General features: G+C 41.3%; 2 protein-coding genes across 2 annotated transcripts; one reads left to right on the top strand and one right to left on the bottom strand.

The window, feature by feature from the left end:
- Window positions 1–83: 83 nt before the first annotated feature.
- fastkd3 (FAST kinase domains 3) lies at window positions 84–5,268 on the top strand (the record flags this gene model as incomplete). Its single annotated transcript, XM_083542173.1, has 6 exons — window positions 84–1,512; window positions 3,385–3,467; window positions 3,556–3,730; window positions 3,946–4,015; window positions 4,098–4,212; window positions 4,389–5,268. The coding sequence occupies 6 exons, from the start codon at window positions 84–86 to the stop codon at window positions 4,485–4,487; spliced, it is 1,971 nt and encodes a 656-aa protein (XP_083398299.1). The 3' UTR covers window positions 4,488–5,268.
- chmp5b (charged multivesicular body protein 5b) lies at window positions 4,934–13,320 on the bottom strand. The gene is made up of 8 exons (XM_083542231.1): window positions 13,135–13,320; window positions 11,217–11,321; window positions 7,442–7,488; window positions 7,259–7,352; window positions 6,919–6,990; window positions 6,006–6,114; window positions 5,565–5,680; window positions 4,934–5,423 (listed from the first exon to the last, which is right to left on the bottom strand). Exons 1-8 carry the CDS (start codon window positions 13,201–13,203, stop codon window positions 5,373–5,375), a joined length of 663 nt encoding a protein of 220 aa, XP_083398357.1. The 5' UTR covers window positions 13,204–13,320; the 3' UTR covers window positions 4,934–5,372.
- Between the last annotated feature and the right edge of the window lie 4,074 nt (window positions 13,321–17,394).

The raw sequence follows: 17,394 nt of genomic DNA on the forward strand, positions 1-17,394 counted from the left end.
TCTCCAGTCTGATTCCTTTTTTTTTTACATTTATTTGTATTTTTTTTTACCACTATAGGTGAAGGATGTCATAGCGCTCTTTCATGGCTCTGAAAGTGGTGCGAAGGCTGCATGTGCTGCGGCAAGCAGCTTTTCCTCACCCGCTCTGTCCCACCACTCTGAATGTGTCTGTTAGACAACACATATGCCTTCCAGGCGTTCCCACCTTGTTCCAGGACGGCCGTCATGCTCTCCCCGTTAAAGAGGGAAAGCTGTGCATCACGACTCGCGAGCCTCTCTTTCTCGTGACCGGATCCATCCTTCCCGGTGACCCCTCGACAGGAGGGGCGCTCACCTCTCTGTTGCATGGCCTAAGCTCTGATGAGGAACGTGCCTTTAAAGAGCGCCTCGTCTCCTGCAAGACTTCTCAAGAGGTTTTGCACCTTGTACACTCCACGCCACATCTCTCAAGTGCAGGAGCTGTTGCTGTTCTCCATCGACTGGCTGATCTGGAGCAGGATGGAGCCAAAGGACTTAAGGAGCCCGAGGTGCTGCTCTCTGATCCGGTTTTAAACAAGTTGTGCATGAGGTTACATCAAAAAGCTGGCGAACTAGAAGACAAGGTGGTGGTGAGAGCGCTGCTGGGCTCCACACGCCTGTATTTAGACCCACAGAGTTTCCTAGTGATGAGGTTAATGTCTGAGAGCCAGGCGCGGCTAAACACAGGACGCTTGAGCATCGGGACGCTGTGCGAGTTAGTGCAAGCGCTTTTCGCAGTAAATGGGCCGGATTGTGGCATCCTAGACCAGGCTATGAGGCAGATCCAGGACAAAGATCCAACTCGTTGGAATTCCAGTGAGCTGACCTTCATCTATAAAATGCTAGCTGCAGGGTTGGGTGAGGGTGGACGTTATCAGGAACTGCTGAATGAAATGAACACCAGAGCACTCAGACTTGCCACTAGAATGGACCCCATAACAGTCAGTGAAACATTAGGAGCTCTTATGATGCTGGGCCAAAAACAGGCACTCCCACTGGTGATAGCATTATGCAAACAGGCCGTGCGTCACGTGGAGAGCTTTACGGATACAGAACTGTCTAATGTATTGAATGCACTTATGTACTATGGACACAGCGATCGCTTTCTCGTCGTGGCTCTGGAACGCCATGTACCCAAAATAGCCTTCACGGCTCATCCCGAGACAGTAACCAGGGTAATGCAATATTTCGGGTGGCGGCGCATTTTTTCTCCTCCTGTTTTTGACGCGGTGGCTGAAAGCTTTGTGTACAGGGCAGACGACTACACCACGGACCAGGTATCTCGGCAGATAGTGGCGCTGGGAACGGTGGGATACGTACCTCAGGAGGCTGGGCGACTTTTCCGGAAGGTGGAGTCCGTCCTCAATGCACGTTTTTCACACTTCCAGCCTCGAACGCTGGTCGAGTTGCTGCATGCATGTACCCTGCTGCAGAGATTTCCACTCAACTTTGTGTCAAAGGTCTTCAGCCCATTTTTCCTACAACAGCTTCAGGGTAAGGGGGTCTATCTGGTACCTACACCTTTTTTTTCTTTTCTTTTCTTTTCTTTTCTTTTCTTTTCTTTCAAACCAAAATATACAGTGGGTACGGAAAGTATTCAGACCCCCTTAAATTTTTCACTCTTTTTTATTTTGCAGCCATTTGCTAAAATCATTTAAGTTCATTTATTTCCCTCATTAATGTACACATAGCACCCTATATTGACAGAAAAACACAGAATTGTTGACACTGTTGCAGATTTATTAAAAAAGAAAAACTGAAATATCACATGGTCCTAAGTATTCAGACCCTTTGCTCAGTATTTAGTAGAAGCCCCCTTTTGATCTAATACAGCCATGAGTCTTTTTGGGAAGGATGCAACAAGTTTTTCACACCTGGATTCAGGGATCCTCTGCCATTCCTCCTTGCAGGTCCTCTCCAGTTCTGTCAAGTTGGACGGTAAACGTTGGTGAACAGCTATTTTTAGGTCTCTCCAGAGATGCTCAATTGGGTTTAAGTCAGGGCTCTGGCTGGGCCATTCAAGAACAGTCACAGAGTTGTTGTGAAGCCACTCCATCGTTATTTTAGCTGTGTGCTTAGGGTCATTGTCTTGTTGGAAGGTAAACCTTCAGCCCAGTCTGAGGTCCAAAGCACTCTGGAGAAGGTTTTCGTCCAGGATATCCCTGTGCTTGGCCGCATTCATCTTTCCCTTGATTGCAACCAGTCGTCCTGTCCCTGCAGCTGAAAAACACCCCCACAGCATGATGCTGCCACCACCATGCTTCATTGTTGAGACTGTACTGGACAGGTGATGAGCAGTGCCTGGTTTTCTCCACACATACCGCTTAGAATTAAGGCCAAAAAGTTCTATCTTGGTCTCATCAGACCAGAGAATCTTATTTCTCACCATCTTGGAGAACTCCATGCGGGTTTTCATGTGTCCTGCACTGAGGAGAGGCTTCCGTCGGGCCACTCTGCTATAAAGCCCCACTGGTGAAGGGCTGCAGTGATGGTTGACTTTCTACAACTTTTTCCCATCTCCCGACTGCATCTCTGGAGCTCAGCCACAGTGATCTTTGGGTTCTTCTTTACCTCTCTCACCAAGGCTCTTCTCCCCCGATAGCTCAGTTTGGCCGGTCGGCCAGCTATAGGAATGGTTCTGGTCGTCCCAAACGTCTTCCATTTGAGGATTATGGAGGCCACTGTGCTCTTAGGAACCTTAAGTGCAGCAAAAAATTTTTTGGAACCTTGGCCAGATCTGTGCCTTGCCACATTTCTGTCTCTGAGCTCTTCAGGCAGTTCCTTTGACCTTAATGATTCTCATTTGCTCTGACATGCATTGTGATCTGTAAGGTCTTATATAAACAGGTGTGTGGCTTTCCTAATCAAGTCCAATCAGTATAATCAAAAATTTCTGGACTCAAATGAAGGTGTAGAACCATCTCAAGGATGATCAGAAGAAATAGAGAGCACCTAAGTTAAATATATGAGTGTCACAGCAAAGGGTCTGAATACTTAGGACCATGTGATATTTCAGTTTTTCTTTTTTAATAAATCTGCAAAAAGGTCAACAATTCTGTGTTTTTCTGTCAGTATGGGGTGCTATGTGTACATTCATGAGGAAAAGAAATGAACTTAAATGATTTTAGCAAATGGCTGCAATATAACAAAAAGTGAAAAATTTAAGGGGGTCTGAATACTTTCCGTACCCACTGTATATTCTTCTGTGGTGCTGTGGTCAGAATTGGCACTGGTGATGTACACCTGCTTACTAATAAGTTTACACTGGATTTAGAGAAGCTAACAAATTACTAGGGAGTAATTTTGAATTGAGTGTATACAGTATTCGTACATTATATTTTTAATTAGAGTCTTGTTTCCTGTCAGAGGGCAGTGTAATGGATCAGGGAGTGTTGGCTCAGCTTACACAACTCTACATGACTATGAAACTGGAATGTCCATTCTATCGGGTGTGTTTATTCTTTCTCTACATCTAAACTAGCAGGTCAAGTCAAAATGCCTATTTAATACTTAATCTTTTTTTGGAATAATATTTAGGGTCCACAATTTTTACCCAAGCTGCGAGTAAAGTCATTTCTGTATCCTGGGTGTTCATTGGAAAGTCTGGCAGACCCTCACCTTTATAACTGGGTGAAGAATGGCCTCGTGGATTTGCTGGGAGATCAAACTTACTTCGCCTCCAAAGTCCTTACACCATATTGTTACACACTTGGTAATGTATGAAGACATTCTAAACGTTTATTATTTAACACAATAAATATGCTTATGTACAGCGAGAACAAGCTCTGTAGTATTAGCGGTTTACTCCAGCACACCAGATTCATTTGCCGAATAATAGCTGGTGTTAAACTGTAAAACATCGTGTTCTGCGATTATAGAAGCCAACAAACTATTTATCAATGTCTTAAAAAAAACCTTTTTCTTCAGATGTGGAGATAAAAGTAGATGAAGATGGCTTTGTCTTACCGGCCAGCCATGTTGATGAAGTATATAAAAGGTAATAGAGTTTAAAATAACATATTCGAGTAGGTTCATGTTTGAGTCCGTGTTAATAAGCATATCTTTATATACACAATCAGAATTGCTGTTTGTATTGATGGGCCGAAGCGCTTTGCTGCTAATGCCAGACATCTTTTGGGGAAGGAGGCTATTAAGCAGCGACACCTAAAGATTCTTGGATATGAAGTGGTTCAGGTAAGTTTTATAGCCAAGGTTTGGTTTATTCAGTCATTTTCTTGTGTGAGATATATAATAAAAAAATATATTGTTCTGGGCAACATAAAAGTGAATAATGCATGGACATGTACATAGTCGGGATTGTTTATAAAAATAAATTGAGACGCTAACGCCCCACCTTCATTTCTCCTTAGCTTCCCTATTACGAGTTTGAAAACCTAAAGGACAAGGTAAACATCGTGGAATACCTGCACAAGAAGATTTTCCCTCACACCTACCGCTTGACCTGGTGATCACTAGCTTTCCATATGCAGCAGGTTTCATGGCAGACTCATTCCCTCAAACATATGAAGACTACTCATGATACTAAAGTCACAAATTGCCTCTGTTTCAATACATAAACAGATTACCGTCGCACACGTCGCAATGCTGATGACTTGTTTTTCTTTTTTAATGATCATGTCCTAGTATCTAATGTATTTTTTTTTCTTTCAGACTTGTACTATAATAGTACTATATAAATTATTTGTTTAAATAAACCAAAAGGGCCATGGTGCTTTTTTAATGTTGTCATTCATCATTAAATAATAAGGAATTTAAATTCAGCTGAAATTTCACATGATCATGCCGTGTTTCATGGAATCATATGCGTTGGTATGTTATCTTCAGATTGTAGCACACTGTTAATAATGGGATGGGGGGAAGCACTTTTTCAAGAAAATCAAATCCTGTACCCACATTGCCAAATATAGAATAATTTATTTGTTGGTAGCTGGCAACCCATTGTTGCTGTACAAAGTCATTGAGGTACTTTTATTTAGAAACAAAATAGAGAGAATTGTATATATGATCAAAAGTTAATCAAACAAAAAAAAGGTCTGTAGTTCCTTTTAACGATTATCTCCTGACACTTAGTTGAAGTGACTATTACTTATTAGACAAGAACATAAGCAGGGCAAAAGAAAGCCTGGCTGTGTTTACAGTTGTGAATACTTTTAAATCATTAACCCCCAGAGAAATTGATCTTATATGAACCCTTCCCTTCTTCTTTTTTTTTTTTTTTTTTTCCTTTTTTTACAAAACTGAATGCAAGAATCGCAGTGTTTTACATGTCGGATGCATAATTGTACTGTATGATGCATACGTTTTAAGAAAGTTAAGACAAGTTCATTGTGTATTTACGATGCTGGAATTTGAGGAAGTCCAAATTCGTCAACCAGAACTCCATCCTGTTTCGGGGGAAAAAATGAAAAGATGCTGAATGCATTATTGCTGACAAAGCAAATTAAAAAGTAAAGAACACCACTAGATATATTTAGATCTAAAGCAAACATCTCAGCCATATAGTCAACTTTGGTGTTTCTACTTACCCGGTTGGTGCTTCTCTCTCCTGGAGTGCTATCTGGTATAGCTGGAGCTGAGGAGGCCTCGTCGAGGTAAGAGCTGTCATCGTCCAAAAGGAGCTCGTCTCCAAGTGCGTCCAGTTCTAACAAGCACAACATAAATTCATAATAAAAAAATAAAACAAGTAAATAGTAAAAGCTTCAATAGGGAGGACTACACTACCATTAAGTCTTTGATTGTAACATGGATTTTGGTACCATATGGGTTGATCTGAGATTTCACACAACAGTCAGAAAACTGAGTGAGTGACTGGTGAATAAGTAAGGTCAGAGGAAACATCAAATTTCAATGGAGTTATTAAAAAAAATCAGACAAATCCACCAGTTTTTCAGATGCTGAGCTAAAAAATTATTCAGACTGATACAATAACTGAAAAAAAAAGAAAGCCTCCATCTTCATATACTAACCTGCTTCTAGATCATCTTCATCAATATCCGGCACTCCATAACTGCGGCTCAGAGCCTCCTGGACTTCATTAGCATCCTCCATCATGTCCTCCAACTGGTCTTGAAGATCCTACAACCCATGTTACGTTTTATCCACAGCACATAAGATCACATCATTGGTCATACACACACACACACACACACACACACACACACACACACACACACACACACACACAAGGTAGTATCAAAGTTTTGAGACTAATGATGCTATTATAATTATGCTATTCTGGCCACGTGCGTTACCACGTCTGCAATTTCTTTATGGACAGCAAGAATAAAGAGCAAATGTGAAATTCTGAACGAAACTGAATGTGCGCTTTAAGAGCAGTAGAACAATACTAGAAGACGATGAAACATCAATGAGCTACAATGAGCTTCACCGCCGAAACCGTTTGCCAACTTATGCGTGATGATCGTCGGAGTACCCTGTTGCTGCCAAGTTCGTCCCCAGGCTGCTGACCCAGGAGCAGAGGAAACTCCGTCAGAGTCCTTTATATCGAGGGTGTATCATTACAGGTGACGAAACCTGGGTGTACAGGTACGACCCTGAGACGAGGCAACAGTCTTCACAATGGAATCGCCCATTATCTCCACACAAAAAAAAACAAGGCAGGTCCATAGCTTTTCCAAGTGCATGCTCATCGTCTTATTTGCCATTCGCGGCATTGTGCATGGAGAATACGTCCCCGCGGGCCATAGTAAGTTCCACTGCTGGGTTTTAAGGCGCCTGAAAGAGGAAATTCGACGAAAGCGACCGGATCTTTGGTGCACTAGTCTCAAAACTTTTGTATACCACCTCGTACAACACTATATAATAACAGGAAAGTTTTCTCTATATGGCTTGTTTTGCCTGGTGTAATTTGCTGTTTACCTCAATCTGATCAATCTTCACATTTTTGTAAGCCTTCTTCATTTCTTTGGCTCCAATCTTCATAGCGTCCACCTGTCAAACAGGAGTCAATCAAGTAGCTAAGTCAGCTCACAGGAAACAAATATTACATACTGATTATTTGCTTAAAAAAACAACAACACACTCCTAATGTAATCCTAATTGAATTTGAAAGATTCTTTACTACATCAGTATAACTATACAGAAGCATTTGTTGTTTGTGTTTCAGTTAGCATAATATACTTAGCTGTACCTTAATAAGTACTATAGTCAGAAGAGAACTGAGGGAGTTTCGGGGAAAAAAAAAAGAAACTGTTCTTACAGTTGTTTTTGTGTCTTTAAGTGTCTGAATGGTGTAGTTGGCCTGCTCCATGTTAAACGACTGCTGCATCAGCTGATCTCTCTGTCCTTCATACCTGCGTGCGAACGGCCGCCCCCCCACACACAGAATTAAAAACCAATTACGATGGCAGAAAAAGGTTGGTCTATAGCAAATTATACTTACATTCTTTTCTGTTTAAGCACTCGCATTGCTTTCTGCTTTACCATATTCTGAAAGACACAATGGTCAACAATATTAGCAAATCAAAATCCAATGAATGTTCTCGCACTCCTAATAAACCCAGCAATTAGGGGGGCACAAGCCAGTGCACTCTTAGTGCCGGTCCCAAGCCCCGGTAAATGGGGAGGGTTGCGTTAGGAAGGGCATCCAGCGTAAAACATGTGCCAAAATCAAATATGCGGATCACAAATGAGAATTTCATACCGGATCGGTCGAGGCCCGGGTTAACAACGACCGCCACAGGTATCGTTAGCCGACAGGGTACCGGTGGAAATTGGGCTACTGTTGGCCGAAGAAGGAGAAGGAGAGGAGGAAGACGTCTACAGAGACGGCAGGAAAAGGAGCAGTGTAGGAGAGTAGAGGTTCGGGTTGGTACTTTAAATGTTGGTACTATGACGGGTAAAGGGAGAGAGGTAGCTGATATGATCGAGAGGAGAAAGGTAGATATGCTGTGTGTTCAGGAGACCAAGTGGAAAGGGAGTAAGGCCAGGAACATTGGAGGTGGGTTTAAACTGTTGTATCATGGTGTGGATGGGAAGAGAAATGGTGTAGGGGTGATTCTGAAGGAAGAGTACAGTAAGAGTTTAGTGGAGGTGAAGAGAGTTTCTGATAGGGTGATGATCGTGAAGGTGGAAGTTGAAGGGATGATGATAAATGTCATCAGTGCCTATGCTCCACAAGTTGGCTGTGAGATGGAGGAGAAGGAAAGATTTTGGAGTGAATTAGATGAAGTGGTAGATAGTGTACCTAGGAAAGAACGATTGGTGATTGGGGCAGACTTTAATGGGCATGTAGGTGAAGGGAACATCGGTGATGAGGAGGTGACGGGTAGGTATGGTTTTAAGGAGAGGAATGTGGAAGGGCAGATGGTGGTAGATTTTGCTAAAAGGATGGAAATGGCAGTGGTGAACACGTATTTTAAGAAGAAGGAGGATCATAGGGTGACGTATAAGAGTGGAGGAAGGTGCACACAGGTGGATTATCTTCTGTGTAGGAGATGCAACCTGAAGGAGATTGGAGACTGTAAGGTGTTGGCGGGGGACAGTGTAGCTAGACAGCATCGGATGGTGGTCTGTAGGATGGTTTTGGAGGCGATGAAGAAGAGGAGGAAAGTAAGGATTGAAAGAAGAATAAGATGGTGGAAACTAAAGGAGGAAGAGTGTAGTGTGAGGTTCAGGGAAGAGGTCAGACAGGGGCTTGGTGGTGGTGAAGAGGTGCCGGATGATTGGGCAACTACTGCAGGAGTGATGAGGGAGCCAGCTAGAAAAGTACTTGGTGTGACATCTGGAAATAGGAAGCAAGACAAGGAGACGTGGTGGTGAAATGAGGAAGTGCAGGAGAGCATTAGGGGAAAGAGGTTGGCAAAACAGAAGTGGGATCGACAGAGTGATGAGAAAAGTAGGCAGGAGTACAAGGAGATGCGGCAGCAGGTAAAAAGGGATGTGGCGAAAGCCAAGGAAAAGGCATACGAGGAGCTGTATGAGAGGTTGAACACTAAGGAAGGAGAAAAGGATTTGTATCGATTGGCCAGGCAGAGGGACCGAGCTGGGAAGGATGTAATGCAAGTTAAAGCAATAAAGGATGGAGATGGAAATGTGTTGACTAGTGAGGAGAGTGTGTTGAGAAGATGGAGGGAGTATTTTGAGCAGCTGATGAATGAGGAAAATCAGAGAGAGAGAAGGTTGGAGGATGTGGAGTTGGTGAAGCAGGATGTAGATAGGATTAGTAAGGAGGAAGTGAGAGCAGCGATTAAAAGGAAGAAGAATGGAAAATCGGTTGGACCAGATGACATACCGGTAGAAGCGTGGAGATGTTTAGGAGAGATGGCAGTGGAGTTTTTAACCAGATTGTTTAACAGGATTCTGGAAGGGGAAAGGATGCCTGAGGAATGGAGAAGGAGTGTGCTGGTACCGATCTTTAAGCATAAGGGAGATGTGCAGACCTGCAGTAACTACAGGGGAATTAAGTTGATCAGTCACACCATGAAGTTATGGGAAAGAGTAGTGGAAGCCAGGCTGAGAGAAGAGGTGACCATCTGTGAGCAACAGTATGGTTTCATGCCGAGGAAGAGCACCATAGATGCCTTATTTGCTTTGAGGATGTTGATGGAGAAGTATAGAGAAGGACAGAAGGAATTGCATTGTGTATTTGTGGATTTAGAGAAAGCGTACGACAGGGTGCCAAGAGAGGAGTTGTGGTATTGTATGAGAAAGTCAGGTGTGTCAGAGAAGTATGTGAGGGTGGTGCAAGACATGTATGAGGACAGTGTGACGGCAGTGAAGTGTGCAGTAGGTACGACAGACTGGTTCAGGGTGAAGGTTGGACTGCATCAAGGATCGGCCCTGAGCCCTTTCCTGTTTGCAGTGGTGATGGACAGGTTGACAGATGAGGTCAGACAGGAGTCTCCCTGGACTATGATGTTTGCAGATGATATTGTGATTTGTGGTGAGAGTAGAGAGCAGGTTGAGAAGAGCCTGGAGAGGTGGAGATATGCGCTGGAGAGAAGGGGAATGAAAGTCAGTAGGAGTAAGACAGAGTACATGTGTGTGAATGAGAGGGAGGGCAGTGGAGGGGTGCGGTTGCAGGGAGAAGAGGTGGAGAAGGTGGAGGAGTTCAGGTACCTGGGGTCAACAGTGCAAAGTAATGGAGAGTGTGTTAGAGAAGTAAAGAAAAAAGTGCAGGCAGGGTGGAGTGGGTGGAGAAGAGTGACAGGAGTGATTTGTGATAGTAGGGTATCTGCAAGAATGAAAGGGAAAGTTTATAGGACTGTGGTGAGACCTGCGATGTTGTATGGATTAGAGACAGTGGCATTGAGTAAAAGACAGGAGGTGGAGCTGGAGGTAGCAGAGCTGAAGATGTTAAGGTTTTCGTTGGGAGTGACGAGGATGGACAAGATTAGAAATGAGTTTATTAGAGGGACAGCACATGTAGGATGTTTTGGTGACAAGGTGAGGGAGGCGAGATTGAGATGGTTTGGACATGTGCAGAGAAGGGACATGAATTATATTGGTAGAAAAATGCTGAAGATGGAGCCACCAGGTAGGAGGAAAAGAGGAAGGCCAAGGAGGAGGTTCATGGATGTGGTGAGGGAAGACATGCAGGTAGTTGGTGTGAAAGAGGCAGATGTAAAGGACAGGGTGGTATGGAGACGGATGATCCGCTGTGGCGACCCCTAATGGGAGCAGCCGAAAGAAGAAGAAGAAGAAGAAGTTCTCGCACTCCTAACCATCGTCAATGATTCAAGTAGTTCTAACATTAAACAGCAGTATTTCCAAGCATCAGACATGCATGTGAGGAGATTTCTGCAATAAAGTTGAAACATATTTAAGTAATTATACTTTATTAGTAGAATTTAGATGGTTTGTTTAGTGGAAAACTTTCGCATTTCCAAAAAACTATTCTTACTCCTTTTACTTTTAGTTAGCTTTACATTGTCCAAATACAGACGACTTGTTTAGTTTCTATTTTGTCCAGCAACCAATTTGCTAATTTATGTTTTCCGTTTATCGAGTACTACATTAACAAATCTATTTAAAACCGTAGAACCGAATTTTAGTTACATTTACTTGTAAATGTTCAAGTGCATTAAAAATGGATGCAAATTTTCACTCAGACATAAATTTCGCTCCTTACTTCCTCTTTTAACTATTATTTGTGAAAAAATCCGATAAATAAATGAATAAGGATGTCCTTTTTTTTGTCCTTTTACTTCTCTTACCTTTGATGGCCCATCTCTCATTTTTTTTATCTGATCCTTATATTTGATCAATTCAGCGTCGAGTCTGGATATCTTCTTATCAACGGACTCAGCCCGCGAATCAACCTGGGGTTTGGGGGAAATTAAAGAAATTGTCGTCGAAACTCACAGTGACAAGATATTATATATTTATTATAATCAGATATGTGGTGACATTTTTCTTGATTGCACATAACAGTGTCTTGCTGTCTGACACTATGATTCAATCACCTGCAAAAACATGTGTGACCGGTTTGGTCACACGACATCAACACGCCCTTTTACACTGAAGGAACTATTTAACACACGAACCATCCATTATGATCTACGGAGCTCTATCGGTGACATACCTGCTTAAAAAACGCTAGTGCATGATCATGACACATAGGAGTATAACCCTCAACATAAAGGGTGGGAGCAGGAGAATTAAAAGTAAACTCCACCCTGAAAGATTAAACGTGTTTATTAAAACGTGTGTTGTGCATATGACTGTGATGCTATCGAGGTTGATTGGTGCTTTTTTCCCATGTCGTGGTGTTCAAAACGACTAAAGAAATCTCGAACGCAGCAGATAAAGCTCAGGATCCATTCAGCTTCTAAAAGCATTCATCGTTTTCCATTGACATCCAGAATCCTATATTCAAATATATACACATTTCAACTTCGACACACAGTACTACACAGTCGTGCCGATTCACAGTAGAGACCCGGCTTGTTTCGTTACAGATCTAGCAAATGACTATGTGAAGCATTTTGTCTGGAAGCGGACAAGATGTTATTTCATCTGCTTCAGCTGAATGTACAGATGTACAGGAGGTAACAGAGCTGGATAAAGATTAAAGCGGCGCTGCAGCAGTGGCAGTCAAACGGCATTGTGGGTAATATATGGAACTGTTAACCCTAACAAATCAGTGAAATTGGTTAAACCAATTTTTTTCTTAACTGCATTCAATACAGGACGTGACTAAAAGTTACGTGACAATTGTAAACAATGGAATGCATTCAGGGTGGATTTTCTTGTGGAGAGGGTGGGGGCAGTAATAAAATACTGGGGGAAAAAAAAAAATTACTCCCCCCCCTAATTTTCAACCATCCAGTTTGGTTCACCTCGAGGCCTGACGACATGCTTTTCAGCTCAACACGTTTGTGAATAGTGTTTATTGAACACACTCCTTCCTGGAACACGTTTTCACGTCATTCAGGGTGGAATGTCATTCGTGTGTATCCAAAATGGAGGATTTGTTTCTTCAGAAAAAGAAATCAGTGAAATTGTTTATTAATATTTTCACGTTGGGAAATTAATCAATGATGATATACTCGTGTGAAAACTATTAAGAAGTCTCTATATAACACACACACACACACACACACACACACACACACACACACACACACACACACACACACACACACACACACACACACACACTGCTGGGTCAGGGCCAGCAGTCAAGGCAACAAGAGAACAATATATCAGACCGGACATCCATATATCTCACTGTAACTTTATTGCCACATATGTATATATATATTCTTTTAAACCTATAAGAATAAAATCCTATATGTCTATTTGCATCTCCAAGCACAGCGCCACATGACACAGCAAAATTCGCAACGAGGGACAAAAACAGTTAGCAAGCCGGCTAGCTGTCAAGATGTAGCATTGACCGATACAGCAATTCTATTTAAGTAGCTAAGCTAACATTACGGTTAAAAAAAATACACCAAAATGTGACTTGTTTTACCCACAAAAAAACACTTTCAATAAAGAGCCATTCATTTTAGCGACCCTATTGTGTGACACTACAAACCCCCCAACATTATTATAACAGCGACTGGGTCACTTTCATTGTTTATTTCCTCAGACAGCTCTTAAAAGTAGAATAAACTAAATACTTACGGTTCCTATGCAGTCTGTAAGGTTGGGAGGTGGTGCTTTAGGTTTTCCTTTCCCGAAAATGCGGTTCATGTTGACTCGTTTTCTTGTTGGTTTAAAATGTAGGAAATCCTAAAAACAATAATCAAATCGGGCTTCCTGACAACAGCAGAACGAACCACCCCAAAAATCCCGGAAGTAGGCTGACGCTGACGTCAGAGCTTAGTCACGTGATTCAAAGCCCCCCCCCCCCATCTAAAGCCGAGCAAGGGGTTGAATTTTCATCAGAGTATATATAAAATAATTGCTTTTAATTACAATTATTGTAAATAAACTAGTAGTCGTGAAGGTATACATTTATCTCAGTTTCAGATGGGTTCAGTTTCAGACATGCAAATTCTGGAACTACCTCAGTGTTCTCTATATCTATTAGGAAATTATCTCTAATGTCTACTTGATCTGAATATAATAAATAATTTATCGCGTTTCAAGGGGGAAAAAAGAAACTTTCACCCTGTACTATCTCTCTATCTCTGAACCAAGTCTACTACAGAGAGCTATCAGTATAATTATCCTTCGAATTACCCGAAGATCACCGCAATGCCTAATTAAGTTTGTTTTTTATTTTAATAAGCACTGGGAAAAGTCCTTTTTCAAATATTCAACCATCCAGTTTGGTCCACCTCGAGGCCTGATAGGTTGTGCATGTCGTAATGCTTTTCTGCTCATGGGTTAAAGAGCGTTTATTGAACATATTTGATCCTGGAGGCTCAAAACATTTTGGCCATTTCCCCTTTGGCCTCACTGATCAACAATTTTGTTTCACCCACAAAACTGTCACTCAAACAATGCAATGTTTTTCCACATGAATAGTTGAAGAGTCTGCTTTGTAAACCACATTCACCAGTTTCAATTTAGCTATGCCTAATATCTCATTTTTAACTCTTACAGATACTCTTTTTTTATCACAAATCATTCCTGCTATCACTCTTCTCCACCCACTCCACCCTGCCTGCACTATTTTCTTCACTTCTCTAACACACTCTCCATTACTTTGTACTTTTGACCCCAGGTACTTGAACTCCTCCACCTTCTCCACCTCTTCTCCCTGCAATTACACCCCTCCACTGCTCTCCATCTCATTCACACACATGTACTCTGTCTTACTCCTACTGACTTTCATTCCCCTTCTCTCCAGCATATACCTCCACCTCTCCAGGCTCTTCTCAACCTGCTCCCTACACTCACCACAAATCACAATATTATCCACAAACATCATAGTCCACAGAGACTCCTGTGTGACCTTATCTGTCAACCTGTCCATCACCACTGCAAACAGGAAAGGGCTTAGAGCCGATCCTCCCAACCTCCACCTTAAACCAGTCATTCCTACTGCACACTTCACTGCTGTCACACTGTCCTCATACATGTCCTGCACCACCCTCACATACTTCTATGACACACCTGACTTCCTCATAAAATACACATGTCTCTGCGGTCGTTGGTAACCCAGGCCTCGACCGATCCATTATAAATTTCTAAATCGTGAACCGCATATTTGATTTGGCACGTTTTACACTGGATGTCCTTCTTAATGCAACCCTCCCCATTTATCCAGGCTTGGGACCTGCACAAAGAGTGCACTGGCTTGTGCAACGTTAATGGCTGGGTATATAGTTGTAGAGTGTATACACAAATAAATCAGCCAATACAGAAATGGCTGTATTAATAAATAATTGCTATTAGGTCAAAATAAAACAGAAACATACTTCCATAACTGTATTATTTTAAATTTAGGGATTTAGTTTACAGGATTATATTGTATTTACATGATTATCAATAAAACATGTGTAACACACACACACACACACACACACACACACACACACACACACACACACACACACACACACACACACGTGTATCTTATTTATTAAATACAGATATTTTAACCTGCAGAGATACGTAGTAACCTCTAGAGGGAGACATAACCCCCTAAATAAAAATAAAGACTTTTGTCGCTCGGTTTTGCTTTGTGGGTTTCGAATTGAAAGACTTGATCACAGCCTGATAACCTGCTTTTTTTTTTATATGTTTTTCTAAATGAACACCCTTTCAAAGCAAAATTACGTACTAAATAAAAGCAATAAATAAATAAATAAATAACGCAACTGCCTTATTTTGTAACACTTCAGAGAATCAGAAGACAATACAATGATTATTATTATAATTTAAAAGGGATATTTTATGATTTCTGTGCATAATCAGTGCTATACAGCACATACGACCAAACGCATGTGGACACGCGATCATCATACCCATAAATGTTTGCTGAAAGTCTTGTTCCAGATGTAATCCTCATTATTCTTTGTGTAGATTTGCGTACATTCAGATAAAAGGGCATTAACGAGATCAGCCACTGGTGTTAGGTAAGTAGGTCTGGGGCTCAGTTGGTGTTCCAGTTAATCCCATAGTGGGGTTGAGATCAGGATTCTTAAAAATTTCCATTTAAAACTTTGTAAGCCGTACCATTACGGCGCTCGCAAGGTGCACACATGCTGGAACATGTTTGGGTCCTTTAGTTCCAGTGAAGGGAAATTGCAATATTACAATACTCGATATAATATTATTTATATATGATAATATTATAATATTCAATACATTTGTGTGTTTCCCATGATTCAATCCTACTTTTTACACATACAGTAAAGGCCTCTCAGTGGCATAACTAGAGGAGCATCAGCTGCAATAATTCTCATAGTTAATGTAGCCATATAAAATTGTAAAACAAAAGTGTGGTTCAAGTTGAGTCTACTCATTTAAAATGAGAAAAGACAGATTATGGTGGTAGATGACAAGAAGAAGTGCGAGATCTCTAACAGAACCATAGATTAGTGATGAGTCATGACAGAGTTCAAGAAGCTATGCTCTCAATCCTGCTGTATGTAATGGAGCTGCCATCCATAACACACAACCAAACCAGAGAGCATTTATCAAATAAGACAGCAGGAATATCCTCACTGGTGGCCTACAAAAGGATCTTTTGTAGGCATTTTTTCTCAACAGTCTCAACCGGTATGTGCTAAAGGAGATGACATTCTTTTTTTTTAAATGTATTGTTTTTAAATATTTTTTTTATGGCCCCGACATTTATATCTATTTCTAGAAGTGTAAAACATAAAGAAAAGATATTATGGACCTCAGACATCCCTCAGATTTACAATGCAAAATGTATTGTGGGTTTTATTCAAACGTAAACATGGTTTAATATATGAAATGGCTGTGAATGTTCGAGTCCTTGAGCAAGAACCTTGACTTTCAACGGCTCAGTTGTATGGTTAGGCTAAATTGGATTGCAAATATATTTGAATGAAAATTAAAAATGAAAAGCAAAAAAGCTTAATTACACTAGCGTAATTTCCGGATTATAAAGCGCACCCATATGTAAGCCGCACCCACTGAATTTGACAAAGATTTTAATTTTTAACATAAATAAGCCGCACCTGTCTATAAGCCGCATGAACTTTCTCTACACTGAAACTAATTAACTTTACACAGGCTTTAACGAAAGACACTAAATGCAATATGTTATGTGCATAACGCTGTTGCCAAGAAAAATAAAAAAGCACGAGTTTTGGAAACCTGTCTGTGCTTATATGATTTATGTTGCAACTGGAGTTAGTGAGCTCTCTCTTGACCCAGACTCAACTCGTTAAAACGGCTTGTATCTAAACAGTAGCCGACCAAGAAAGTCATTGTTCACTGTCTTCCTCCTTCCTTTCACAACTACAGTGGTACCTTGACCTACGAGTGCATTAATGTACGAGTTTTCCGAGGTACGAGCGGTCACACGGTCGATCTTTTTGCTTTGTTTGGTGAGCAAAAAATTGAAGCACGAGCTCGAGACGCCGCTGCTAGATGGCGAAGCGAAGCCAGAAAGCGAAGATTGTGACAAAAATTAAGATAAGCAAAGAATAAAATGTTAAAATGTTAAAGTTTAGGGATACGTAGTGTACAGTAGAGATAGAAAAAACGAGTTTTCCCTCCGCCTCCGCTTATCGCCTCTTACCCCCCCCCTCCACACACACACACACACACACACCCAACGGCATATTCGTTAGCTCAAGTCGTCTCATCTTTTAGTAAAATACACTGGATGAAACCTTATTATATCTTTACATACTCTTTCTATTATGTTTTTATACAAGATTTGTTATTTAGAAATGTATTTTCCAAATTAATAACATGAAACATAAAAACGGGGTGTCATTTTGAGGGTTGGAA

This window comes from Silurus aristotelis (genome assembly GCF_946808225.1).
Source record: "Silurus aristotelis genome assembly, chromosome: 5".
Taxonomy (NCBI): domain Eukaryota; kingdom Metazoa; phylum Chordata; class Actinopteri; order Siluriformes; family Siluridae; genus Silurus; species Silurus aristotelis.